The 26662-nt window shown below is 52.2% G+C and overlaps 12 protein-coding genes and 1 non-coding gene across 13 annotated transcripts; 6 read left to right on the top strand and 7 right to left on the bottom strand.

Moving 5' to 3' along the window:
* Positions 1-171: 171 nt before the first annotated feature.
* Positions 172-1195, bottom strand: PRE1 (Proteasome subunit beta type-4). Its single transcript, XM_062887801.1, has 4 exons — positions 1059-1195; positions 848-1005; positions 540-789; positions 172-481 (listed from the first exon to the last, which is right to left on the bottom strand). Coding segments are annotated over exons 1-4 (612 nt in total). The 5' UTR covers positions 1061-1195; the 3' UTR covers positions 172-279.
* Positions 1196-1259: 64 nt separating this feature from the next.
* On the top strand, positions 1260-2408 carry QC762_208960 (uncharacterized protein). Its single transcript, XM_062887802.1, has 2 exons — positions 1260-1470; positions 1526-2408. The coding sequence occupies exons 1-2, from the start codon at positions 1445-1447 to the stop codon at positions 2310-2312; spliced, it is 813 nt and encodes a 270-aa protein (XP_062745937.1). The 5' UTR covers positions 1260-1444; the 3' UTR covers positions 2313-2408.
* A 261-nt stretch (positions 2409-2669) lies between these two features.
* RRP9 (pre-rRNA processing protein) lies at positions 2670-4445 on the top strand (the record flags this gene model as incomplete). The annotated part of the gene is made up of 1 exon (XM_062887803.1): positions 2670-4445. The coding sequence occupies one exon, from the start codon at positions 2670-2672 to the stop codon at positions 4443-4445; it is 1776 nt and encodes a 591-aa protein (XP_062745936.1).
* Positions 4446-5624: 1179 nt separating this feature from the next.
* QC762_208980 (uncharacterized protein) lies at positions 5625-9378 on the bottom strand (the record flags this gene model as incomplete). Its single annotated transcript, XM_062887804.1, has 3 exons — positions 5625-8199; positions 8284-9294; positions 9349-9378. The coding sequence occupies 3 exons, from the start codon at positions 9376-9378 to the stop codon at positions 5914-5916; spliced, it is 3327 nt and encodes a 1108-aa protein (XP_062745935.1). The 3' UTR covers positions 5625-5913.
* Positions 9379-9628: 250 nt separating this feature from the next.
* QC762_0040960 (uncharacterized protein) lies at positions 9629-9934 on the bottom strand (the record flags this gene model as incomplete). The annotated part of the gene is made up of 2 exons (XM_062883361.1): positions 9789-9934; positions 9629-9711 (listed from the first exon to the last, which is right to left on the bottom strand). Exons 1-2 carry the CDS (start codon positions 9850-9852, stop codon positions 9629-9631), a joined length of 147 nt encoding a protein of 48 aa, XP_062745934.1. The 5' UTR covers positions 9853-9934.
* Positions 9935-10099: 165 nt separating this feature from the next.
* On the top strand, positions 10100-11535 carry QC762_208715 (uncharacterized protein). Its single transcript, XM_062887779.1, has 3 exons — positions 10100-10203; positions 10275-10530; positions 10583-11535. The coding sequence occupies exons 2-3, from the start codon at positions 10471-10473 to the stop codon at positions 11468-11470; spliced, it is 948 nt and encodes a 315-aa protein (XP_062745933.1). The 5' UTR covers positions 10100-10203; positions 10275-10470; the 3' UTR covers positions 11471-11535.
* A 172-nt stretch (positions 11536-11707) lies between these two features.
* On the bottom strand, positions 11708-13617 carry QC762_208710 (uncharacterized protein; the record flags this gene model as incomplete). The annotated part of the gene is made up of 3 exons (XM_062887778.1): positions 11708-12944; positions 12998-13343; positions 13395-13617. The coding sequence occupies 3 exons, from the start codon at positions 13615-13617 to the stop codon at positions 11708-11710; spliced, it is 1806 nt and encodes a 601-aa protein (XP_062745932.1).
* A 543-nt stretch (positions 13618-14160) lies between these two features.
* QC762_208690 (uncharacterized protein) lies at positions 14161-15340 on the bottom strand (the record flags this gene model as incomplete). The annotated part of the gene is made up of 3 exons (XM_062887777.1): positions 14595-15340; positions 14378-14517; positions 14161-14307 (listed from the first exon to the last, which is right to left on the bottom strand). Exons 1-3 carry the CDS (start codon positions 14620-14622, stop codon positions 14161-14163), a joined length of 315 nt encoding a protein of 104 aa, XP_062745931.1. The 5' UTR covers positions 14623-15340.
* QC762_208680 (uncharacterized protein) lies at positions 14683-18008 on the top strand (the record flags this gene model as incomplete). Its single annotated transcript, XM_062887776.1, has 3 exons — positions 14683-16567; positions 16617-16773; positions 16832-18008. The coding sequence occupies exons 1-3, from the start codon at positions 15073-15075 to the stop codon at positions 18006-18008; spliced, it is 2829 nt and encodes a 942-aa protein (XP_062745930.1). The 5' UTR covers positions 14683-15072.
* Positions 18009-18095: 87 nt separating this feature from the next.
* Positions 18096-21200, bottom strand: QC762_208670 (uncharacterized protein). Its single transcript, XM_062887775.1, has 2 exons — positions 20247-21200; positions 18096-20187 (listed from the first exon to the last, which is right to left on the bottom strand). The coding sequence occupies exons 1-2, from the start codon at positions 20758-20760 to the stop codon at positions 18590-18592; spliced, it is 2112 nt and encodes a 703-aa protein (XP_062745929.1). The 5' UTR covers positions 20761-21200; the 3' UTR covers positions 18096-18589.
* Positions 21201-21385: 185 nt separating this feature from the next.
* On the top strand, positions 21386-23615 carry QC762_208660 (uncharacterized protein). The gene is made up of 5 exons (XM_062887774.1): positions 21386-21917; positions 21971-22084; positions 22134-22150; positions 22193-22915; positions 22967-23615. Exons 1-5 carry the CDS (start codon positions 21753-21755, stop codon positions 23007-23009), a joined length of 1062 nt encoding a protein of 353 aa, XP_062745928.1. The 5' UTR covers positions 21386-21752; the 3' UTR covers positions 23010-23615.
* On the bottom strand, positions 23122-23210 carry QC762_0040900. Its single transcript has one exon. It is a non-coding gene; the product is annotated as a tRNA-Arg (tRNA).
* A 1661-nt stretch (positions 23616-25276) lies between the features above and the next one.
* Positions 25277-26530, top strand: QC762_208650 (uncharacterized protein; the record flags this gene model as incomplete). The annotated part of the gene is made up of 2 exons (XM_062887773.1): positions 25277-25718; positions 25785-26530. Exons 1-2 carry the CDS (start codon positions 25442-25444, stop codon positions 26528-26530), a joined length of 1023 nt encoding a protein of 340 aa, XP_062745927.1. The 5' UTR covers positions 25277-25441.
* Positions 26531-26662: the final 132 nt, after the last annotated feature.

Raw genomic sequence — 26662 nt, 5'->3', positions numbered from 1 at the left:
TTATTGCCCGTGTCAGCGTCATTCTACGCACGCCAGCCAAGTGCACTCAAGTATGATCGACTTGACTAGCTTCCGGATGTAACCACTCTTGCCAGTCAGGGGCCAAATCCGAAGCATTTGAGGCATCAGGAGACGAAACCACCAAGTCAACTTGAACTCTGGCAAGTCATGTGCCAACCAGAACCTGAATTCTAAAATCCCATTGAATGCATGCATCGTCAGTGCCAGGTATTATACACCGAGAAATCCCCCACGAGACTCCAAATGCAACCCATTAAATCAAGCAGCCTTCACCACCTTGTCGTCATCAAACTGGATATCTACCACGCCGTCCTTGGTCACTGCCTTGACCGTCATCCCCTTGAAGTCTATCGGTAGTCTTCTCTTGAGCTCGTCGACGCATAGTGTGAGAAGTTTGATGCCTTGGCCGAGGGTGATGTCGGGGTGGTGGTGCTTATCCAGGATAGAAAGGCAGTAGTATCTGAGAAGGCATATTGTTAGCGGGGGGATATAGGTTTTAGACTTGGGTTCCATCATACTGAGCATAGCCGTGGGCAGCATATGGGACGGGGGCAAGCGACGCAAGGTAGTCCAACCAGTACAGGCTAGACTTGTGTGTGATGGGGTCAACGCCGCCCAAAAGAAGGTTTACGTTGTATGGATTTCTCGACCGAAGACTCGTAGCAAGTTCACCGCGGACAAAGTGAGCAAGAGCTGATGGGGAAAGGTCCGACTCGTTGCGCATCGAGTAGAGCTGGGCGTTGGCTTGGATGTAATCGGCAAACTGGACTGTGGGGTTTTGTCAGCATGCTGCCGGAAGGTGTACATGATCACTGTGGTGACTGACCGGTATCACCAGCCTCGCCAGAGTAGGCCATGAGTGTGTGCTTGTTCAACTGTCTTGTCTTGTCGTCGGACGCCTTGAGGATGGTAGCTCCACGCATGGCCGCCTTCGACGCGGCGATCAGCGTAAAGTCCTTGCCCGTAATGCCCAGTAGAACCTCCCTAGAAAGTGTCAATGATGGGCGTGCTCTATAGGATGGGTAGATGCGACGTACATTTTGTCTCTGCTGTGGCGTGAATTTGTAGATGTGGTGCGTTGGTTGGGACGTTAGGTGAGCGTCGAAGGTTGCTTGATGCTGGTGCTGGGGGTCATGGATGGAGCTGGGTATGGCGGGCTGGAGCTAGGCAGGCGGGAACGCGCACCTTGGGAGTTGAATTTGCGGGGCACCTTCAGCCTTCCCATGCTGCAGCACTGACCACCTGTCGCATATCGATTTTTTGAGCTCTCAATGGCCTCTCTCATTTTGAACCTCTTACAGAAGCATAAACTCAAGTCACCTATAACAATCTCAGTCAATACACTCAACTCTGCCCCGTCCATTAGTCTCATCTCTCAAGTGTCCCACTTCTTAATTCTTTCATCGATTGTGTCAATTCGACCATGTTCGAGGTTCCAGATGCCAAACGGTAGGCCCCTTCATTCACACTCTCTCCTACATGCTCTAACATATTTTCGTATCAGAGTGAGGAGGGAAGACCTCTACTCGTCTTCTGACGAGGGGGAAGTGCACAGGTATATATCTTCAGAACAAGATGCCAGCCTTCTCCGGCAAAAACTCTCCAGTCTCTTAGCCATCAACCTCGCTGCGCCACCACAAGATGAGGCCGAGGGTGATGTCTCCATGGCCGATGCAGACCAAGAGACACAACCACCACTAGAAAATGAAGAGAACCAAGAAGAAGAATTTTCGTTCCGGCTCTTCTCATCAGCACCAACACAAAAAGTAGTGCTTGCGCCGAAAGAGGATGAGCTACAGGCCTCAACAGAGGAAATACCCTTCAAAGAACGGCCTCTCAGTTATTACATACAAGAGCCCTTCACCCCCGAACAGCAAGAGCAAATACGACACTCCGCCATGTCGGCCCAAGACATTCTGGCGCTATCGAAACAAAGAGCGTGGGGTCTAGAGGTACCATGGAGGGTGACGAAGATTGAGATTGTGGCCACCAAAAAACCCACAACAATGACTGCTGGAGGCAAGATTGTAGAAGAGGGAGATAAGAAGAAAAAGAGGCCAGGAAAGAAGACCAGGATCAAGCTTCGAATCAGGGAACAGAAGCGCAAGGAAGAGGAGAGCAAGAAGCTCACAAAGGAAGAGCACCTTAAGGAGAAGAAGAAGCGACTGAACAGGGAGAAGAAGTTGAAGAGAAGGCAGAAGGAAAAGGCCAAGAAGGCTGCGAATGGAGCTGCTGGTGACCAAGACGGGGCCGACAAAATGTCAGAGGATGGAGATAGTGGTGAAGAGTGAGGGACAGTACCGCGATATTCAATGATGCCAAAATAGCGTTTATTTCGTAGCTATCCGTATCTCTATCAAACACATCAATGACATTCAGAGGAGCCGCAGCCTTCCATACAAGCATACCCCACAGTGGTGGGGCTCGAATCAGTGGCGGCCGGCATTTTCCTTCTCCGATTTCTTTGGTCGCAAGGGACGCCAAGACCCGACCAGGGGTGTTTCTCCACTCGTGCAGGCCGACAACTTTTTTTTTCTAACGACGGCTCAAGAAATTTTGAAGCTGCAGCATTCGGCTGGTGAGAAAAGGCTGCCAAAGCAGCGACAACACGGCCAAAAGGCAGCACCACGACGCCAAAATTGCCCACCATGTCGTCCTTTTTCACAACCTCGGGCGCCCAGAAGAAGAGGAAGCGTCCAGCAGCCACAGAAGTCCCCAAGAAGCGATTGGCGACCACAAAATCATCCTCCAAATCCGCGACAAGAGGCCCCACCAAGCCCACCGCGGCTCCCAAGAAAAAGAAGGATATTGAGCGCGACGAAGACATATCCGGCAGTGAACTCGATACCGAGAACGAAGACGATGACATTGTCAGCAGAAGCGGCTCGGATGATTCTGACAACGAGGGCGAGACCGCCGCCGAGAAGCGTCTGAGACTTGCCCAGCGCTACCTCGAGAAGACGCGAAAGGAAGTCGACGAGCTGCAGGACGAGTACGCCTTCGATGCCGAGGAAATCGACCGCGATCTTTTGGCCGAGCGCCTCCAAGAGGACGCCGCCGAGACCAAAGGCAAGGTCTACCGCAAGCTCGCCCCCGAACTCGACTTCCCCCACGCCGACCCCATCCAGTTCCGGTGGAACTCGGGCACCGTCACCTCCGTCTCTGTCTGCCCTCCATATGCCTACACAACCACAAAAGACGGCTACCTTACCAAATGGAAGCTCCAAGACCTCCCTAAGAACCAATGGCCTCAAACCACCCGCAAAAAGCCCAAGAAGCCCCCTGCCCCTCCCAAGCGCAGACCTGAGCGCATCGCCTTTGTCAAGTCTCAGCCCCTCAAAGCCAAGGACAAGACCTTCCAAGGCCACACCGCGGCTCCAATTACAGTAAAAGCATCCCAAGACGGCAAGTTTGTCGTCACCGGCGGCCTCGACCGCAAGCTGGTCGTCTACGACGCCGAGACCCTCAAGCCTATCCGAGCCTTCACCCAGCACCGCGACGCCGTCACCGGCATTGCCTTCCGCCGGGGCACCAACCAGATCTTCTCCTGCTCCAAGGACCGCACAGTCAAGGTCTTCTCCCTGAACGAATTGGCGTACGTCGAAACATTGTTCGGCCACCAAGACGAGATTATGGACGTGGATGCCTTGGGCCAGGAGCGCTGCGTGTCAGTCGGCGCGAGAGATCGTACAGCCCGTTACTGGAAGGTGCCTGAGGAATCTCAGCTTGTGTTTAGAGGTGGCGGTGAGGGCGGGTCGACCAACACCAAGAAACACAAACTTCCGGCCGGGCTGAATCCAGCGAGCGCTGCTCATGAGGGGTCAATGGACAGAGTCGCGATGTTGGATGACGAGATATTTGTCACGGGCAGTGACAATGGTGATTTGGCGCTTTGGAGCATTCAGAGGAAAAAGGCTTTGCACGTGGTTGCGAGAGCGCATGGTCTGGACCCTGCGTTGACTCCTAGGGAGCTTTCTGGTGGGAATCCGGAGGATTTCAACCCTAAGGATATTCCTGCCCCTCAGCCAAGGGGTATCACAGCTTTGAGAACGGTTCCTTACTCGGATCTGATCTTTAGCGGGAGCTGGGATGGGAGTGTCAGGGTGTGGAGGCTGAGTGATGATAAGAAGAAGATTGAGAGGGTAGGTGTTCTAGGGCAGCCAATAGACTCGGAGGACAGTGGCGACAAGGAAGAGAAGAGTCTCGCGAGGGGAATCGTGAACGATCTTGCCGTGTTTGAGAGAGGGGAGAGAGGCAAGGACGGACTCTGCGTGGTGGCGGTTACCGGGAAGGAGATGAGACTTGGGAGGTGGAAGTACATGAAGGAGGGGAGATGCGGGTTGGTCATTTATGAGGTGCCTAAGAATGTGGTTGACAAGAAGAAGGAGGAGGAGACTAATGGGCATGCCTCCGGTGAGGAATAAACAATTAGAGGGGCGCGGGGGGTTCTACTTTGGTTCGGTAGATATGCATGGCACGGCGTTTGATGAGTTTGTTTTATGCCCGATTGAACAGTGTTTTATCTGGAGTAAATAAAATGGGAAGGCTGCTTGTCGATATTACTCACCTGGTGGTTGAAGCTGGTTTGGCTGTATACCTGTATATATTCGATCGTTATCTTTGACAGGAAAAGGAACTGGAGAATGCCATCAGTGTAATGTACATAGGACTGCCCATTGTACCGTCTGATCCCCTGTTCTTGAAACATCCGCGAAAGAAGATCATCACCACACAAGCACCATCACCAAAACCATCACCAAAACCATCACCAAAAACATCACCAAAACCATCACCAAAACCATCACCAAAACCATCACCAAACTCATGTAAACCAAACCTCAATCCCACAACCCCCATTCACACAACCTCCACTCACACAACATCAATCAAGATCTCTACACACAAACTCTACGATATATTTCACCCCCCAAACAATCAACACTATACTAAAACATAGCGTACCCTATTCTTCTTTTCCTTTATCATTTTCATCCTCCTGTTTATCTGCCCCATATATCAGTTATACCACGAAGCCCAACCCAATCTGTGAAAAAGATCAAAGTTAAATCATCCCACTCCAATTTTTGTGTCTTGTTGAGTATTTTTTTTTTTTTTTTTTTGACTCTTTGATTTTTTTTCCTTGAAACTTCTTGGTCAGTTTGTTAACTTGGGGTCGTCCATCGCCAAAACTTGACCATTAGATGCCAACATAAAAATTGCCATGTCGGGTTTGTAAACATAGGTAGGCACCCTATTGCAACCCGTTCTCATATAGGTAGGTCCACCGAGAAGAAAACTCGCCTGTAACTTCGTATACCTAACATGCAGGAGTATCCATTTGATAAACCCAATATTACCCATGGCCAGATTCTCACATGAACACACAAACAGACGAGGTAAATAAGTTTCAAGCTGCCTGGGGAATGGTACAACTGCTCAACTCCCCATGAACCCTCCCCATCGCTGATGTCTAAAAATACATATACAAAACAATATCTTTTCATTTCTCTGCCCCTACCCCCCTTCCGTGTACTCCTCCTATTCTATCAAGCGCTCTCTATCACCCCTCCCCCCAGCCTCACCTACATAGGTACCCAGATCTGTCCCCAACCCCCACTCTCCTCCGATTGGCAAACAGCTAACAAACAATACCAGGACCCAAACTCCTATCCCATGCTTGCCAATAATCCCACATATTGATAAATACCCACTCTCTTCTGCGCCTTACCTTGAGCAAAACCAGGATGATAATCAATGTTTCCGTAACCCACAAGCCAAAATAGATCAGAAAAAAAAACGGAACGAAACAAACAAGCTTGTCTAATCGGGCCCAACATGGCTACAACGTCGCTTTGGGATTGCTGCTAGAGTATAATAACCACCGCTCACAACTCAATCAGAGTCATCAATATTGATCGGCTCATGATGCTTCACCGCTGCCAAGTTCTGCTCCACGGTAGCCTCCCTGGTGGGTGCAAAACCCACGGATGTGTACGCAGCTCCTACATTCGTAGCCACTCGCTGCCTCCGACCTGGAGATGGGGTACCATTAAAATATCTCGACTGAGAGCCCGTGGTAGGTGGAGAGCTGGCACCAGGGCGTTTTGGGCGAGAAACCCCAGTAGGCGTGGAACCGGTATGAGGACGCTTCGACGTCCCTGTGGACGTGGAGCCAGCATCAGCACGTTTTGGATTGGGAGCCTGGGCGGGAGATGACTGTGACATTAGGGCAACCTGGCGCGTCGGCTGGCGAGGCTTTGCATTCTTGGTGTGCCCAGGAGGTGTGGCTGACTTGTTGTAGAATGACTTTGCGTCGAGCTCTTGCACCGACGTATCAACCGCTTTCTTTGCCTCCGCCGGGGAACTAGATATCCTCGCCGTGAACAATGTGGAGTCAGGGCGACCCAAAGGGACAAGCATGACTTCATCATCTTCCGCATGAGATGATTGCCGCGTCGGCGAAGTCCCCAACTTTGAAGCGGGGCGCTCTTTAAGCTTGGGCACATGCTTCGAGAAACCGGGCTCTACAAGTGTGGTGAGGTCGGTGATTTGAGGAGGTTCTGGGGTAGGGGAGTCCTCGATAGAATCCTCAATAGAAGGAATGAGGGGTGTGTTGACGACGAGGTCCATAGGCTTGGTTACCTCCTGCACACCTTCTGTCGGTATCATACGTCCTGCTGGCTCCTTTGCAGTTTTCGCGGGCTTTGGTGCCTCTACAGGAGACCCTATTCGCCCTTGCGCCGGTTCTCCCGCCATTCCCACAGGTCTGAGCGGCTCTGGTACAGCTGCATGTCGTGATTCCTCCCTCCGGCCCACAGCCGAATCGCGAGAAGGAGAGGTGCTCAGTTTGGCGCTTTGAGCAAAAAGTTTTGTCATTCTCTCCGCGGACATGGGATAGATCATCCCCGCATTTTGCTGCCGGCCAGGCTCTGTGCGGGTCATACTCTTTTCGTAGAAGATAGTATCCCTCCAGAGCGTTCGCAATAGGGGGGCACTTAATGCCCATTCGTGCGGCTCCTTAGACAGCAGAGCCTTGACGAAGGTATCTGGATCCTTGACAAACTCTTGCACGTATCCAAGGACATAGACTCCGCAGTCTGTGAGATTTGATTGCTGCGGTATATTAGTGGCCTTCATCCCAAGGCGAGTTGGCCAATCACCTTGCTCAAGCCTCCTGCCACGCTTGTCTTCGAACTCTTCAACGAGATATCGGCGGAGGTTCTTAACGGCAGGGCCGTGACTAGATCCGAGCGAGTCCAACAGAATGATTCTGGGGTCATCAAGGCTATAAGCAGGCTTGCGTTGCTTTGGCTGAGTAGAAGCTGATGGGCGAAATCCGGGTTTGCCATCGGTGGCTTTGTCCACAACATCAGACGTAACCAGCTTTGGTGCATCAGTCATTTCGACGTCGATAGGGATCGTGGCTTCGGCTTCTTTTGCCGTCTGACGAACAGCCGGATCAAGTTTCCCTGGGTTGCAAATTATGGCAACCCACCAGTGGAAGTGCTGGTTGATTGGGACGACAATGTAGTCATAGGACAGCAGATCCACCTTTGCAGTCCATCTTTTGACATTCTCGTACTTGAATTGGTTGCCACCGTCCCCGGTCAAACTCGTGTAGAAAAAGCTGTTGTGCATGTAGACTCGCTTGCTGAGATCGGGATGCTTGTCAGTGAATTTTTCAAAAAGGTACTTTAAACCAAATTCAATGATGCTATCGTTCAGATACTGGCCCTCATCCAGTCTTGGTATGTCATCCTTGGTCACCTGTACTCTGCCAAATTGTAGCGGTGTCTTCCAGTCTTCCAACCAGCTCCTGTTTTGCAAAGACCAACGGGGCGGAGGAGGGGTCTCAGGCGATAATGATAGATCTACATCAATTGGAGCGGAAGTCGCATCTGTCGTTGATCCATGAGTTGACCTCAAAGATCGTCTGCCGTAAGTCGCGACTGGTTGGGGTGTTGCGGGCTCCGAAACTTGCATGGAACCGCGGATGGTGGTTCTCGGTTTGTTCGAGGGTGAGACTTGGCTGGGTGTAATGCTAGCACTGGTGCCCCGTGCCTTGCCAGCATCGGGAGGCTGAGCATTAGGAGATCCCGCACCAGCGACTATGCCTGCTGATGACCATGGGGTGTCTCGATTGATTTCACCGAGTGCTTTGTCATAAATGGCATGGAGCTTGTTACTAGAGTATGGTTAGCGAGGGCGGAGGACGAAATGCTTCGAGGATATGTACCTGTCTTCCTCTTCCACCACCTTTACCTTGAGAACCCTTGTAGCCCAACGAGCAACAGATGAAGCATCCTGAGGAGTCGCAAACTTGATGACCAGCAGTTTACCGATGTCCAGAGATGTATCAGTGGGTTGAGTGACCTTAATGAGGCTACTGGACGGGTGAAAATGCAAGGCTTTGATCTTGTTTGTAAGCTTGAGCCACTGTTGCGTCCCGTGGGGGTTTCCATCTTGTGTAAAGGCGCGAAGTTCCGCCTGAGGTTTATCATGATGTGCTTGCATGTAGCATGCATCTGTCCCGCCTTTCTCACCAGCCACATAATAGTAATTCCGGTAGCAGACTGCTGCAGAAACAGTGAAGCGTTCGGAATCTCCAAGAGACTGACAGTCCTCACGACCGTTGGCTGCCTTTCTGGGGAATTGTGTAGGGACTATATCGCCCCTGCGAGAGACGCTGGGCCCTGGCTGGCGCTTTTTGCTATCATTGGGCGTATGACCCATTGCCAGCTCGTCGTCTTCGTGGGATTCCTGTTTCAGTCTCTTCTTCCCCTTGGGTTGGGCAGGCTGTAAGTGGGCTGATATATTCCTCAGAATCTCCAAGTCGGCCGCATCGCTTTGCACTTTAGACCGAGTTTGTTCTTGATTATCGGGGGCAGTGTATTTCTGACCGAACGCACTGGGAACGTCCTCGGCCGAGGACTGACTCTTGTTGCTACCAAGAGACCTATGCCGGTGGCGGCGATTGCCTCGACCCTGGTACTCAGCCATTGCATGTGAATTCCACATAGGAACATGCGAACTGATAGGCGAAGGAGATATTGAGGGGCTGTACGTGTGACCCCGCGATTGAATCGGTTGAGACGGGAATTCCTCAATAGACTCTTGTGACCCTCGTGGTATTACTTCGGTATCCCGGCTCGTCTTCTGCCGCTTCGCTCGTGGTGTTTCTCGAGAGTCATTGGAATGGGCCGATTGTGGCCTTTCGGTCGTCTTCTTGGGGCTCGAATCGAGGGTGTTGACGGCTTTCGCGCCCCAGGGATTCTAGGAAAGTTAGTAGCAATCCTGCATTATGATTGCAATGAAGTCGAGACGTACAAGTGATTTGAACACCGATCGGAGAGACATGTCGACACTGCGCTTTACAGGGCTTTACCACAGGCAGTGATTAGCTTCGGCGTTGTCAGGACAGGTTCATGGACACAGGCGCAATACCCATAGTCTGGAAAGGTGTGTGCGGTGCGGTGGTAGTCGAGCTCCTTCCTGTCAATAAGGTTAGGTTACGCTGCACAGAAGAGTTCGCCTGGCATCACAGGTAGATCAAGGGCTTACTCTTTCGCACTTTTCGCATCCTGGGCAGCTGTGGGAGCGGAGGGAGTCAGCAGGGTCGCTGTCCTGGTTCCAGTTTCGTGCGAGTTTCTCGGAGCAGGTGAAGAGTGCTCTGGTGGATCTTGCGCGTTCCTGTACAGAAAATGTGACCGGTAGGGTTCTAGGTTAGTGGGGCCCTCTACCATGTGCGCGCGCAAGATCAGGCATACCTTGATTGCTCCAGCTTGGAGAGCTTGAGACTGTTCTTGCGGTGGACACGATCCAAAAGCTCATAGGTTCCTTAGGCACGAAAAGATGGAAAACCAACTGCTGGTTTGTTGCGTGCAGCAGCTGTTGTCTTTACTTTGGATGTCACGGGAACCTGTTTGTCTTGCCTGCCGGCAGCTTTCCCGCTAGATAGGCCATGATCCCTGTGGCCTCAACCGCACTGACCAGGCCCACACCCAACCCACCTTGGCATTTCTGCATGTGGAACTTGAACAAGTTCACCACATTCACATGTGTTACCAACACCTGGCACAAGCACAGCATATTATTTTGCAGATTCTGTAGATATAGGTTAGAAAGGGTCACAAAACATCTTTCTAGACTTTGTCAAGATATACCTAGGTGAAAAACCAGAGTGTAGGTATTGTGAAATACTACATGCAATAAGAGTACTTGCTCAAACTGACCAACTTGGTGGGGTCAACCAGCTCCTCATGCTCACTCTTAACCCCGGATCCAACCTCACAAGAATGCGTATGTAAACAGCCTCATTTTGACCACTTGATCTATGAACTTGATGATTATAAAACGCAGTTCTTTGCCTTAATCATTACTCTCCATATCTCTCCCAAGATTTCTCAAATTTGGCTCCAAATCCTTCAAACCCCCACCAAAACCTCCACCATGATCCCCACCGACAAAACAACCCACATCGACCGCACCGCTCACGAACCCCGCGATAACGTACCTCTTCCCCTGTCCTCCTTCATCCCCAGCTCTACTAACATCCCTCCAGTCCCTCCACGAACTCCTCATAACCACCATAACCCCCATAACCCCCACAATCCGCCTCTTCCACCTCACGCCCTCCCAACCCTCCCAACCCCCCATCAGCTTCCTCCCCGGCCAATGGGTAGACCTCTACTACCCCCCCTTCCCCTCCTGCCAAAAACCCGGCGGCTTCACCATTACCTCACCCCCATCCCACCCCCACATGGAACTAGCAATCCAGCAATCCCCCCTCAACCCCCCAGCAGCCTACCTCTGGCAGGACCCCTCCACCCTCTTACACACCCCCGTCCGCATCCGCATAGGCGGTTCCTTCACCTACCCGCCCCAAATATTCTCACGTCCCTCCGAACAACAGCCGTTATTATCCTCTCCCAGCTCTAGTAGCACACCCCCGGGCTTCAAAAAGTTGGTGTTGGTGGCAGGAGGAGTTGGCATAAACCCCCTAATCAGCATCCTCTCCCACATCTCCACCACCCGCCCCCAACCCGAAATCACCCTCCTCTACTCTCTCAAAGACCCCAACAGCAAAATCCAATCAGGCGACACCTCCCAAGCCCTCTTCCTCGACCGAATCATCAATCTATTCTCCAACCAAAACGACCCCCTGAAAGGCAACATCAAGCTCTTCCTCACCACCACTGGTGGCCCCAATAACACAAACAACATCTCAACAAACGAAATAACAACCAAACATTTATCCATCCCTTTCGAAAAGAGAAGGATATCCCTCTCCGACGTCTCAAACGCCATCGGGGAGCACAAAGACGACGTGGCAGTCTACATATGCGGTGTACCCTCCATGACCGACCAATTTGTCGACGGCCTGACCTCTCCCTCCCCACAAGGTCTAGGCATAGACAAGAGCAGGGTCCTGTGCGAGAAATGGTGGTAATAATCTAGGAAATTACTCCTCTCATGCAAAGTATCAGCAGCCCCTTATATGTACTTTAAGACACCCAACGTAACATATCATATCTTCCTTCATGAAAACCAAACAGTAAACTAGCTGTACATCAGGGTATAATATAACACAACATTCCAAACACCATCCCAAAAAGACCTGTTCCCTAAAAAAAAAAAAAAAAAAAGAAAACTTCTGTTCCCCAAGCAGCATCTGCTCACACCCACATCAAATCCAGTTCCCAACCCTCTCCCCACTCCCTTCACTCCCCGTCTCCCCCTTATTACCAACAGAGACCTCCCTCCTCCTAACCATCTGCGCAAGCTTCCTAGGTGAAGCACTAAACTTCTTCTTCTTCAACCCAGAAAAAAGGCCCTCCCTACTCCCAACCCTCTCCGCCGCCTTCGGGCTCCAAACACGTCGTCTCCCATCATCTCCTCCTTGCGTCGTCTGTGGAGGAGAAGGACTGCGGCTCATCCACTGCGCCTCCGTCAACGTCAGCGTCTCCTGCTGAGTGATCAACTGATCAATATTCTGATGATGATTCTCTTGCTGAGGATGGAAAAACGACATCGACGGCGGCCTGGTATACTGCCTGAGCGGGTAAGCAGCTTGGTGTCGATGCGGTGGCGAAAAACTCGCCAGTCCATTATCAAACTTGCTTCCTGTCATCGGGTAATACCCCCCAGGAGACAACCTCGACTCGGTGATCGATCCATTCGTCGAAAGAGGCGACATTTCATAATTAGAAATTGAATACTCCTCTTCGTTGCCAACATCAATATTCTCATCCGCCTCAGGGGTGACAAGCTGCCTCACAGACTCGGGCGACCTAACCCTCTTCGCTACCGCTGCAACGCCAAACTCGGTGTTATCCAAACTAAAAGAGTCATCGTCGATATGTTGGCAAAGCGAAGGCGTTATCGAGGGAGCTCCCGACACTGCAGAGACGGCAGATGCAGCCGAGGATCGTCGTGAAGGTCTGCCAGAAGGCTGGTGAATGGGGAGTTCTGGCAGAGGACGCTGGAGATACGACTCACGGTAGCAATCCCTAAGTGCTTTGCTCGGCTGGGGCAGCACAGCCTTGGATGTGGAAACCTGGAACCGCTCGGGTGGCGTGTTGAGCACGTAGACCGAGGGTTTGCGACGCAAGACGTTTTCTTGTTCCACCTCTTCGCTGTCGTCAAAGACTGCCTCATCCGAATTCTCCAAAGGAGACCGGACCTCTTCCGATGAACCGTTCTCGGTGGAGTCGATACTTGGGCCGCTATCACGCTTTGTGTTTGGCGAGATGTTTCGGAGAAAGTCGAGCTCCTTTGTGGGGATCAAGTTCAGCTGCTCGAGGTTACTCCAGGTGCGGTAGTGAAAACGGAACGAGGCAAAGGGTGACTCCTTGGGATCCATCAATATGAAGGTGTAGTAACACATGTCTTGAGGTTGTTCAACAAGACCAACACTGGGAGCCCTAGCATTGAAGTTAGAGGACAGAGTTGACAACTCGCGGTCAAAGACACTTACGCTATGCCATAGTTGTCTTGGAGTCGATATTCTTCCAGCTTTGGAGCTCTAGCCCGCCGTGCTTTAGCGCGAAAGGCTTGTATCTCAATCAAACCGCCATCCTCTGCCACAGATTTGTGCTCCTGGCCTGGCAAGAAGACGAAGTTGCGGCTTTCGATCCCGACTTGGTCCATGTATCGAGATGTTGGCGCCCAGAGGGACTTGACTACCCTTCCATTATCCTTGACAGCTGGTTCAATCCCCCAGGCGGAAATGGGCCTGGCGTTCATGTAGAGTCGAAAGAAAACAAACTTGCAAGGGGAAGGCGGCGGAGCATTGACGGCATAGTTGATTGAGAAACGAGTTCCTGGACCGAATTAGCGGATGCCTCTGCACCATCTTCGGTCGAAAATCTCACCAGAAACAGATGGAATGTAGACAGACACTGACGGCCCATACTTGTGGTACTGAGCCGGGGTTGGGTGAAAGGTCGTGGCCAAGCTCTTGGGGATATCGTCGGGAACAGTCTGAGAGAAGCTACGAGCTGGACATCTCGAACCTTCTGGATGCGGGTACTCGGGGATTCGTTCATCGTCTGGGCTCGTAGAGATGGAAATCTCGATGCCTCGGAGGCTAGGCATCTTGAAGGAAATCAACGAGTGACTGGAGGAAATGAAATGTCGAAAGAAAAGGCGACTCTGTGGGCCTGAAGGCTTCCCGGATGCGCAAACAAGATGCAAGCAGGAACCAAAATGGTCGACAGCCTGGTCGAGAAGAAGGAAAGTCGCTGGAAAGGAAGGGCCAAACCTGAGAGAAGTGAATGCACTCACTGCCAGACCAGACAAGACGGAAGGCACGCAGGTGAAGTTTCCACTCGGAGCATGGTTTGCGGAGACACAGGCGTCTGCCCTTCAGGTTCTGGCTCCTGGGCTCTGCTGAGTTGCTCCCGGTATTTGTTTACATCCGAGCCCTGCAAAGCTCTCTCAGTGGTTCAGAAGATATGCTTCACTTGGCCTACCGCAGCACAAACCAAACCCAACCCATTATCAACGAACAAGTCACCATTTTCCAGAGCTCGGCTGACATGAATGTATCAGCTTCGTTTCTCACCATTGCAGGGTTGCAAACCACCGCCAGTAATTGTATATGCACATCGAAAACGTCTATTCTCTCATCGGCCCCGTCTAGCTCGATCCAAGCACCTTCTTTGTGTCGTCCTCCTTGTCTAGCAGCCCCAGATTCCTTATTTGCGTAGCATTCGGAGGATTCTCTTTCAGCTTCTTGGCCTCGGCAGCTCTGTAAGCAGCCTGCAGGGCCTTGACTCTGGCAGCCTGTATCACAATCTCGATCAGCGAGAGGTTCCCTATGATGTTTGCGCCGGCGCTCGGGGCAGTCGCTAACCTCCTTTCTGTGGTGCAAGCACTCGTAGTAGTCCTCCATGTGCCCGGCGCACTTGGCCTTTCCAGAGTCATCGAATTCGGTGGTGTTGACAACGTAGCACGAGAGCAGCTCCTGCCAAAAGGGGAAGCACCGAGACGGGCCTGCGAGGGCATTGTTAGTTTATATGTTGCTAGGTGAGGGCCAATTGAGGCCATTGGGACGTGTCCAGGCTACCCACCGCCGTTCACGCCGTATCCGGACGCCATGATGGGCTATGAATTTCCCTGTTTGTGGTGTGGCAGGAGGGGAAGTTGAGGGGAGGTCGCGAATGTCGTCGGCGTCCAAAGTCAATGTGATGTTCCCACTTGGAGCTTGGCCAGCAACAGAGACACGCACGGGAGAGCGGCAGCCACACTTTTGCAGGTCAAGCCACAGCAGGGATGACCCACAATGACGGACTGCGGGCGAAATGCCCGGCCTTCGATTGGCTGGCTGACCCCTATCCCTGCCGCTTTCTTGGGGAAAGATGCCAAGAGCGAATGTGTTCATGATCCCCAACTGCTGTTTGTGGAAGCTCTCAGCTCCGTGTCCTTGTCGTTGACTGACAAGTTGCCATGTGAAGCCATATCCGACGTGATTCGACATGCGATTTTGCACCGTTCCATTCATTCTCTAGGTCGATAGTACGGATCTCGGATACAGGAGCCTCGAAAATAATGACCCTCTCACTATCACCGGCAAAGCTGGTCCTCCTTGCCGTGCACTTTGCTGTTCAGGCCGATATCGATAGCTTGGCTGTCCTTGCTGCCCGCCATGACACTGTCTTGCGCAAAGACCTGGTGTTGCGTATTCTCCTGACATACCTCCCCGAAACCTTACAATCAAACGAATACGTCGGATTTCTCGAGAAGATCGAAAAGGGAACCCTTTCAGAAAACACCAACCATGACGTCGATGCTTCATCTGTAGAGACGCTAGCCGAGGGAGATGCGACAAAGCGGGTGCGCAAGCTTCGACTACTGCCCTTGACTTTCAAGGATACACCAAAAGAGGTTGGGGATGACCCTATCACCTCCTTCCTTGTCCGGAGGTCATACAAGGTGGACGAGGAGGCTGGCTTGCTCGCGGAGCTCCCGACCTTGTTGCTGCCGTTCATGGATCAGTCGGCATACGTGCGGACCCTTTTGATCTCGACAATCTTGCCGCTTTTACGACGAAACTGCGAATACCACCCAGAGGATCCAATTCAATACACCTTGTCTGCTTTTCAGGAACTCCCAGATCGTGTTGCCGTCAATCTGTTACTGTCTCGGACCGGAGCCAGGGAAGAGGACTTGCCCGTAGTAGGACGAGACTTGCGGGGTCTAATCGGTCCATGGCTTGTGGACGAAAAGAAGTGGAAGACCAGGAGACGTAGTATCGTTTCTCCCAACGGCGAGGAAGACGACGGGATTTGTGCCGGATACGACGAGGTTCTTCGCTGGCTCACCACGCAAGCGTCAAAGAACTGGAGGGTGGCCGTCAATGCTATTCAACAGTGGGGTGGTCCAGGAGATGCTGACCTGGCCGGCTGGGGGAAGCTGGAGTTGACAGAGCAACAGCAAGACCGTGTGCAGCGAACCTATGCGCAAGCAGCATTGGCATCGGCCTATGTGCTTCCGGAAGCGTCATCTGAGGCGATTGAGGGGGCATATAGTATCGTGGCTCAGGTTGCGAACCTCCGTGGTTTAGATCCGCTGCCCCCTTTTCCCTCAGCTGTCGCACTCCTGCCGCCCCTTGCCGAGCAAATATCTGAGAACATCATCTCCACCAAAACCGCGACGTTTATGCGGAATGATCTGTTGGCTTCATCGAATATTTTGACGGCGCCCGACAACTCTGCTGTCGCTTTCTTGGAGGCACTGATTCTCAGTGCTCATCTTCTCACCCATGCCGGCCAAGCTTGCACCATTAGAAGAGCCGGAGAGCTCGCCTTGTTACAAGACGAACGTGACCAGAAAGAACAGGCCAGCAAGTTGATTCATCATCTCAACCACAACGGCCCAAAGACAGACGATAAATATTGGTTGGGGGCGAGAAATGAGATTCTCTGGCTTCGGGATTGGGGTGCTGAGGAGGTGTCTCTTGAGGCCACTCCTAAGGGGGTGTTCAGCAAGTTGAAAAAAGAGTTTTTGGAGGTTGAGATTCTCAAGGCGTTGCTTTTCAACACACGTAGGTTGTTTCTTCTAGGTTCTGTTCTCTCTTTACTAACTGCCGAAAGGCTACTCCTTGGCGCGGTCGTTGTACGAAGACGCCCCTGACAGGCCCCTGGACGAGAAGGTGCTGCAAGACACGGTCTACGCCACCGCCATGACAGCCTACGACAACGCTTCCAATCCCAACCGCACTCGCGGTGGGCTCAAGAAGTGTGATGAGATGTAAGCCAACGCATTCTCAACTCCTCTCACTTTCTCCATACTAATAGTCCTCCCTCAGAATCAAAGCCTTCCCCTCCACCCTCCCCAAATCCCACCCCCTCGCCCAGAAAGTCGAGGCCCTCCTCCAAGCCACCCACGCCCTAAGTGAATACCGTCTAGTCCTCAAACAAGGCGAACCCTTCACCCCTATTGTCCTGCGGGTGCACTCGGATCCGATCTCCATCATTGGCAAAATCCTCGAGCAAAACCCCAAATCATACACCCGGCTCCAGGACTTTGTCGACCTGGGCAACCGGATGGTCCAAGCCGGGCTGGTTAAACAATCTCCTTCTTCCTCTCATCTATCCTCTCTCCCGCACCCGCCAGAACAGGTGTCTCAACGCATCACAGCCATGTGCATCGACGCGGCTTTAACAGAAGAAGATTTCGAGACAGCCTACTCTTTTGTCGTCACCCGTCTCGATTCTCCTGCTACCGGCCAACAAAAAGATGATTACTCGTGGCGAGTGGCGCTGCAGGCGGGGAAGTACCGGCGCACGGCGAGGACGACCAAGCCGACGCATTTTGGGACCGGGAGCGCGAACGAAGAGATTAGGCACTTGGAGCAGAGGATTGAGTGTTTGAGCGTTGCGTTGAGGATCGCGCCGGGGGCGACGCTGCAGGAGATTTTGAATGTTTATCGACGGGCGGAGGAGGAGCTGGAGGTGAAGGTTAGGCAGGAGGAGGAGAGGGAGGAGGAGTGGGATTGGAGGGGGGATAGTGTCTCGGGCACAAACATGCCGGGGGGGTTTAACAGTACGAACAAGGTAAAACAAGCACGGGTTGGTGGGAGCAGTAGGGGACGGGATAGTAAGGAGGAGGAGGCGCCGATGAGTTTGTTTGATTTGGCGAGGGCGACGGGATTGACGGCGCCGAGGAATTTGAGCGCGCTGAGTGGGCTGCAGAGGGCTGCTGGGGGGGCGCTGGGGGGGTTGGGGAGGGGGGTTGTGGGGGGTTTGGCTGGGGGGAGGGATAAGAATGGGAGCGAGAGGGGCAGTATGGATAGTGCTAGGTCGGGGGGAGGGGAGGTGGTGAGTCCTACTGGTGGAAGTCATGACGGGGAGGGTGGACAACAGAGGGCGAGGAAGAGGGATCAGTTGAAGAATGCGGCGATGGGGACGTTGGTTAGTGGGGTTGGGTGGTTGGTTGGTGCTCCTGGGCCTGCGGCGGCTGGGGGTGGGAATGGGAGGGAATGAGGGATGAGTTGATTGTAATGTCGAAGTAGTTGTTCGTTAGGTTGCGGTACAGGTAGTGGAATCACTGAATAAACATTGAAAAGATAGGTTACAGCAAAAATGCACGTTGTTTCTGCCACACTAATCAACTATCACGACAGTAATTCTTCTTCTCGCTGGCTAGCTGAATATGAAGGAAAGGTGGTATACACCTGAAAGCAAGAACCCGATTTCCCCATCCTAGTGTCCTTCAAAGGGGTGTCGATGGGCAACATGGCTCATCCGCGCCCTCTCCAGCCCAGCCTTCGAGGGGTAACTGCCCTCCTTTACCTACCCCTCCCAAACGCCTTGCAAATCCCCTTACCAAAACTCCGTTTTATTCTTTTTTGATCCCGACGAACAAAGCCTAGTGAAAAAGTTCCCCTCCCCAGGAAATGTAATACACAACCCCCCTTTTCCTCAGTTCATGAGAAATGGAGGAGGCATTGGGTGTGTGGTAGTCTGTTTATCCACCCATTTTTCTCCGTCTATCCTCTTTGATTACTTTTGCAAAAAACGACAAAACCCCCAGGTTTCGACCCAAGGTAAAAACAGTCAGATTTCTACTCCGAGTCCGAATCCCCATCCAACCCAAGAAGCGTCTTCTCAACATCATCCAGATCATCATCCCCCTGACCATCACCCTCATCCTCATCACCCAGACCAAGCAACCCCCTATCCACATCATCCAGGTCGTCGGCCTCCTCCATGGGCGTGTCACCATTAGTGTCACCCCTGTTGAGCCCGTTGGCCTTTGGACGGCGCACAGTCTTGGTCTGACGTCCCGACATCATCTCCGCCTCGTCCTCAGTCTCGGCGGGGTCGATCAGTTCCTTGGAAGGTGACTGGTCACCTTCCCCATCGGAACCATCACCATTGACTGTTCCATTCGTCGCCTTTGGCCGCTTGATCGGCGCGATAACCCCCAGGTTTGGATCATCGCTATTCTCCCAGCGGGTGAGCCGTCGGGAGACGCGTCGAAGGGTAGCAGTGTACGCGTGGAACTGCTCGCCAAAGTCATCTGTCTCATTCTTGAGCTGACACAGCCCGCCGTAACCCCTCTCCCGGAAGTGGTGAGTATCAACATTGACCCCGGCGTTTTCAATGGCCGCCTTGTGGATCTTGACCGTGTCTTCATCCTCGCTGTCCTCCCATGGGTCTTCATCGTCCAGCTGCTCCAGTCTCTGAAGAGCGTGGATAATCGCCCCGTCAACACGGCGAATCTTTCGTGCCTGGTGATAGGATTTCCGGAGACGACGATCCAAGATGTACTCCACACGCTGATTTCTATTGCGCTCAACAGCTATCTGGTGAGCAGTCGGTGGTCGAGGTTTCCGAGCAACGATTCCTTCCAGCTGAGGGCCCCCAGGCGACGAGCCATCGACCACATATTTCAGTGAGTGGGGACCACGTCGTCCAGTGCTGGCGCCAACGGATGGCCTGCCGAGCAAAGCACGCGGCGGAGTCGACCTGACACTATCATGATCGCTCTCGTGCTTAGAAGGGCGAATCCGTGGTAAGATGCCGGTGCTCGGACCAACTTCCTCTCCAGCCAGGGCGCGAGCACGACCTCCTCGTTTGGTCTGGCTTTCTGCCATGAACTGTTGGTCGGCCTCGATGATCTTCCGCCGCATCTCCTGCTTCTCTCGGCCGAACCTCTTCTCCTCTTCTGTATCGACGTTTTCGAGTGCCATTTCCTCTTCCGACATGAGCACCAGCTGTGGAACTCCTTGATTGGCGACATCAACACCGTAGTCCACACCGGCACCGAACGGGTTCTCTTCGCATCCTTCCTCGGTGAAGTCGGACTCCAGGTAGAACCACATGATCCACAAAAAGGCCCTCGCGCGGCTCTCACTGGTGAACTGCTTCTTCATGATGAGATCGTGGAACTCGCCGCCGGGCGGGAAGTGCAGCTCAGCAACCTTAGTAGCGTTGCTGCAGATCAGGAACAGCAAGTTGACCGGGTTGGTTCTCGGCACGTTGACGGCCTTGACGGCATCAAGAGAGTTGGGCTCTGTCCGGTCCTCCATACCGCCCTTCAAGATGGACTTCAACCTGGGCGCATCCTGGAGCTGCTTGTATGCGTTGGAATCTGCTTGTGCTTGGAGGGACGGAATGGCGTGGTATGTTCGGAGCTGGGCTCGCATCTCGGGGAAAACTGTGACAAGGAGGATGGTCAGCAACGATTCAAGCGCCAGAGCAATGTCGGTAACGTACAATTAAGGGTCGTGTTCATACGACCAATGTTGACCAGGAGGCAGACCATGGCCATGCCCTTGGCGGCAGCGCGATCACTAAGCAGCTTGTCTCGAAGGACCTTGCTCGTCTTGCTACTCCTGGCCATCGTGTCGATGTAGAGGTCGGCAAAGCATTGCTTGCCCAGACGTTGTGGTTCGTAGCTGTTGGTGAAGACCTTATCTTCGTTGTCGAAGACGGCCTTGAGAAAGTCGTATTGGATATCTTCGCGCCAGAGCGGCTCTCCATCGTTCTTCTTCAAATGCCTGACTTTGCCGATGATAGAGTTGCCATTTTGGCCATCATCACGGGCGCGCTTCTTGCCCCGAGGCTGCGTCTCGGTTGGTTCTGGGGTAGCCGTCGCCATCTTGGTGTCGCCGTCGTCGTCGGTGACCACCGTCATGAAGGACTTTTCGATGTGATGGTGATGTTGGGGTGGTGGTGAACTGGCATCGACCTCAGACATGGCGACGGCGGAGCTGGGTGACGCAGCCATGGCTGCGACGACAAAGGTTTGGCGGAATCAACCAACTGTGGCTGCGGGCGTTGGGATGAGAAATGATTCGCGGGTGGGTTTGTGGGTGCGACGGGGGCGCAGGTGAAGAAAGGGAAAGGGAGAGAGACTCGAAGGTGAAGTCACGGCTCGAGCGCCGGGCGGGTGGGAATTGCTGCGCGACCAATACGACAATCAAAATGCTCGGCTGGGGCTGCAGGCCAAAATGACGATAGTTGCTTCGGATGTGAGGAAATTGGGAAAAACAAGTGGTGATGGGCGCGAATTCTCGGGGGAGTAAATCAATTTAGCCTTGGAGATGAGGAATTTTGTGATGATGGGATTTTGGAGCAGGAGACAAGAGGCGCAGAAGCCTGCCGCAGCTTGGCCTGCCACAGCACGCAGCACCCCCGAAGGCATCGCGTCCCCAAGCTTCCAGGTCGCCCTCTATCGTTTTGGCGATCCAAACTCGCGGGTGACGTGGTGCTGCCGGACCCACTTTAATAGCTTTCTACTGCTTACATGAATCAGCTGGCGGGACCGTCTACCACCCGACGCGATAGCCTGATATCGTTGCACTAACTGGGTCTCTGAATCCCGTTTCCTGCAAATAGACTCCAACCCCGACAGTGGCCGCATTCGGCCGGGAGATGTGATCTCATTCATGGATAGAGGGCGGTTATCATCTATCTTTGATGCCGAGGGATAACTGAGCTCTCGCAATATTGTTTACGTAATTCAAGACTATGTACTATCCATTAACTTTCTGACTCTACGAATCGTGCCGGCTTCCATCGTGACACACGATCCAGTCCAACTATTTGACATCCTTCGCTGCCTTATCATCAGTGCAACTTAGTGTTGGACCATTCGGCGGCTGTCAGGACCGATCTGCGGCTCCTTTTCTGACTCAACAACCAACTCAACAATCATTTGTCTCTGGGAACACACGACACATTCGACAAACATATCAGGATCGGTATACGACGGCTTCAATGGCTAACAAAGTTGCAAAGATTCCCGTCATTGACCTCTCGGGGGAGAATCAGGAGCAGGTGGCCAAGGAGCTCGTGGAGGCTGCCATTGAACATGGCTTCATATACATCAAGAACACAGGGAAAGATATTCCTGCCGATGCTGTACATGGCGCATTTGATATGGTACCATCTTCTTTACAGCTGAGTCTGAAGCTTATCTAACCATACCATCATAGGGCAGGAAGATCTTCAAAGCACCACTTGAAGAGAAGCAGGCATGTACTATTCAGAAGAACAACCGCGGCTGGTCTGCTATGCAGTATGAGACATTGGATCCATCAACCCAGCGTGTAAGTGTCGCATGATGATATGTACCGTCCTCCTACTGACAGGCAACAGGTCGGTGACTTCAAAGAGTGAGTATCCTCCCAATATATCGTAGCTTTCATCACTCACAGTGGGTCCAGGGCTTTCAACTTTGGCGAGTTCATCAACGGCAAAGCCGACCAACCCATGCCACCCACCATAGCCCCTCACGAAAGCCAGATCAACGATTTCCGTGAGCTCTGCTACAACCTCTGCCTCAAGATCAACACCCTCCTCGGCATCGGTCTCCAGGTCACACCTCCTGACTTCTTTAAGAACGCTCACGTCCGCGAAAGGGGCGCTTCGGGAACCATCCTCCGGTTCCTCTACTATCCGCCCCACACCGATACCCCTGACGCAAATCGTGAGGAGGATGTTCGCGCAGGGGCTCATTCTGACTACGGTTCCATGACCCTTCTCTTCCGCCTCAAGGGACAGGCTGGTCTGGAGATTCTGACCCAAGACGGGAAGACGTGGGCTCCTGTTCCTGTGGTGCCACCGGGGACTGAGAATGATCCTTCCCCTCCTATCCTGTTGAACATCGGGGATTTGCTTTCTTACTGGACTAATGGGCTGCTCAGGAGCACAGTTCACAGGGTGGTGTTTCCTGGTCCGGGCAAGACGTCTGTGGCTGGTGAGACGGATACTGAGCCGAGGTACTCGATTGCGTTTTTCTGCCATCCTGTGGGGACGACGCTGTTGGAGCCTGTGCCGAGTGAGAGGGTTAGGAATCATGAGGGGGATGCGCAGGCGAAGCAGGGGAATCCGTATGCCGAGAGGAAGGTGTTGACTGCTGATGAGCATTTGCATATGAGGTGAGTGCTCTTGTTGGTACCTCGCGAGCTTATTGCTGACATTCTTGATAGGCTCAAAGCAAGTTATCTGCAGCTGTATAAAGATAAGGAGTAAGATCATTACATAGATTTGGCATTGGATTGTGGGAGTATTTGACCATATATTGTTGCCACCATGTCGGCATCATAAACTCAACCTCTAGGCAGAGTCTCCAACAAAAAAACAAGGTCCGCTGGCGTAATGGCAGCGCGTCTGACTACGATTCCAAAAGATCAAGTAATCAGGAGGTTCCAGGTTCGACCCCTGGGCGGATCGTCCAAACTTTTGCGTCCTTCCAACAAGGAAGAGTTCTTTTTGAACTTTTTTTCTCGCTTTTCTGTGTTGGTGGAGACTTGGGAGTTGTTAGGGGATGATCCCTGGCGTGCTTGGCTTAGGGATGAGTTGGGTGTGCAACCCTAACCCTTTTCACTCGGGATTAGGTGGCGGGGTGGACGACAAATGCTGTCGGTTGGGATGTTGAAGATGTGAGAAAAGAGAGGAAATCTGTTCAGTGTCACTAATTTCTCTCTTTGATTAGTTTGTTCTCTGCTTGCTTGGCTACTTAGGTAACATGCGGGATGGGCGAGATCCGTCAACTCGTGATGAGCCTACGGAGCATCACCGGACATTTCCCAGCAAAGTTAATGGCAGGTATAGATAAATATTCTTCGGAAGTGTCGTTTTTATTGTTTACACCGCGGAGAAGCTGTCATGTCTGCCACGCAATCGAGACGAAGGGGAAAGATGTCGACGGGAATTTCAAGACTGACTTGCACATGGAGCGAAACTGATGGCTACCTACCTGATTGACAGACCCAGCTTAGGCACTCTAATACTTCTTAACTGCTAGGTCTGGATAACATCAGGGCCCTGTGTCAAGAGCAACGCTCTTTCGGTGTTGGTTGTCGTCCGAGAGCACTTGCTCCCTGCTCCCACGGTCTATATACCAACTCCCGCGCCCTTTCGATCATCGAGTGACACTCCCAACTCAGCTCCTGCCAAATGGCATAGCAGTATTGGGAGTCGCGGCACCGATTTGGGTAAGGACTAAAGAGTACCAAGGAGTGTCCGTTCGAGCCTTTGGCGAAGTAAAACCTTTACAGGTTTTCGTAGTTGGGCACCCCCAATGTGGGCTGCTCGGTGAGCTTTTTGATGGTATTTTTTCCCCTTTACCTTCTATTTTTCCCAATTGATCAATTCGATTTTATTTTTTTCAATTCCATCTCCTGTTGTCCCCCCTTGTAGGATATTTTCCACATGCGTCAGGCACGAGGGTGCATACCTATTTGCCACTGCGTAGCTCGTATGACCCATCGATAACTTGGGAGCCAACATATCTTTCATACATTTTCTACATCCGACAGCGAGTAACTAGTCACTAGAATGGCGTGTGTTTCAAAAGTGCACCAAGCTTCCGCTAAGAAGCTGTCAGCTCTGTGAGTATAACTAGGGAGGTACCTGAGGTGGCTAGGTAGGTCTCGTTGCTCTCACTCAGTACTTCAACCACCAACCGTGACAGAAGATCGACATGGCAGAATTCGGCATGGCAAAAGTCATGGCAGGACACCGGCTCATGCCTCGCGGACATCTGCTCAAACATAGCCGGATCCGAACCATCGACCCAGACGGGAGGCTGGTGAGGTATTTCCTGAAAGTGAGCCTGTCTTTTTATTTTTTTTCTTTTTATTTTTTTTCCCTTTTTTTTCATTATTTTTTTTTTCTATAAATATCTCGTCTTGGATTTTTTATTTCTTTGGCTGAGATTTTTTTGAAACCCAGGTGGCAGGCGGCGAACTCGCCCGCAAGAAGTTTGAAGGTGAGTGGGCCTCGTCCAAATAGCCCACCATTCATCAGTCTCTTCCACAACTGGCCAAACCCTTCGGTGCTGGCGAAAATCGAATGATTCCGGGGACATACTTTTTGCTTCTTGAGTTTAAACGCAGGGGGGATGATGGGGAGGTTCTCGAGCAACATTAAAGAGGTAGCGGGGAAGCGGTTTAAAAAGTTACCGTCTGGCTTAAGTACACTCCTCCAACTGCCACTAGGCATATCTTAGGGTAGTATTTCTGGTCTTTGTGAGATGCATAGCTTTGTTCGTGATATGCGCACGCTGGTGGACAAAGTTTCCTGGTGGTTATGAAGAGTGGAAGGCAGCTTGAAGATGGATAATCTGTTTGAGAGGAAAGCCCATTCAAGATGTTGGTTTTCAAAAACGAAGGAGGGAGCAATGTGGACCAAGTGTTTGCCGGGGTGCCAAAGACTCAATTGACAAAGGATTCAGGGGCTCAGGGGCACTCGCTTGGCATTCTGTTTGTTGTTTGTGTTTCTTGGGTCAGGTGTTGCACGATTTGATTGCAATGCATCATGTGTGTATTTCCCCACACTTTTACCCCTCACTCCCCGGTGGTGCTGCCTGGCGTCGGGTGGCTTCTGATAACGGATGTCGTATCCTCTCTTGTCGGGGAGGAAGGTGCACTCTTAGTCCGGTGAGGAATTAAAGTTCGGGTATGGAAGGGTCCGGACTTTGGTTGAACCAACGGAACTTCAAAATCGATTCCCCTCGCCCAAATTCTTCTCCCAAACATCAACCGCTTTCGAACCCAGGCCTATCCGGATCTCACACCTTCTTGACCATCAAAGCAACTTCCCAGCTCTCCAAAACCAAGATGAGCGGAATCGAAGTTGCCATTTTTGGGCCCCGTGATGGGGTTGCTGCTGTGAAGGCTGTCGGAGAAAAGCTCAATGGCAAAACAAGGCTGGAATTGAACAGAACTGGATCCTATGGTAAGTAGTCATCCGACGTCTGTATCTTTGGCAGGGAACTTTGTGCATTGACTACAGTTGATGTAGAGCAAAATGGCCTTACGCCATCCACCTGGGAACTCGAGCATCTCAACGCCTCACTTGACCATGCCGGACTCCAAGATGTGCCTGTCAGAATTATGATTCGACCTTGCGGAGCACCCAAGCTCGGGCCCGACTTTGTTTATTCAGATGCCGAGTTCGAGCAGATGAAGTCTGATATACGCAAGTTCAAAGAGTCGAAGCACATGAGCAGAGAGCGGGGAGATGGGTTTGTGTTTGGCGTTCTGAGACAATCTTGCTCGGTCCCACAGATGCTGGTGGTCGACAGGGTGAGAACTGCGGAGTTGAAGCATTTGGCAGGGGATGATTTCAAGTGTGTCTTCCATCGAGCCTTCGATCTGGTGATTTCAACTTCCAGGGATGAGATGTGGGTGGACGACCTGGAGTGGTTAAAGACACAGGGGATGGCCGTTCTTACCAGCGGTGGCTGTGGAAATGCGAGCAACAATACCAAGGCTCTGAAGCAAGTACTTATCGAGACGGCAAGGATCGGACAGGAACTGATCGTGGGTGGGGGGGTGAGAAGCGATACCTTGGAAAGTCTAGGGAATGGGATGGGAGGACTGGGATATATCTATGCCCTAACCAGTCTTCACTCGGTTGGCATGGTGTTGCATTCATCCTTTTTGAGGCGTGACCCCAGCAACGTGGTGTCGTTCGATGTGGAAGAAGCGCGAAAGTTCAAGGCCAAATTGTACACGCTCATCTCATCACAGGGATGTGCTAACTAGAGCTCAAAAGTCTCGGGGGGTGACGGTGATCTGTTCTGTGACTCTTGAGACAGGCAGATCATGGAGAGTTTGCATTTTGTCGTGGTCAGCAAGAGGGACCAGAAAGGCCTGTTTCTCACCCAAAAAAAAGTT

The sequence above is a fragment of the Podospora pseudocomata genome, assembly GCF_035222375.1.
Source record: "Podospora pseudocomata strain CBS 415.72m chromosome 2 map unlocalized CBS415.72m_2.2, whole genome shotgun sequence".
Lineage (NCBI taxonomy): Eukaryota > Fungi > Ascomycota > Sordariomycetes > Sordariales > Podosporaceae > Podospora > Podospora pseudocomata.
This window is presented reverse-complemented; position numbering and strand designations above follow the sequence as displayed.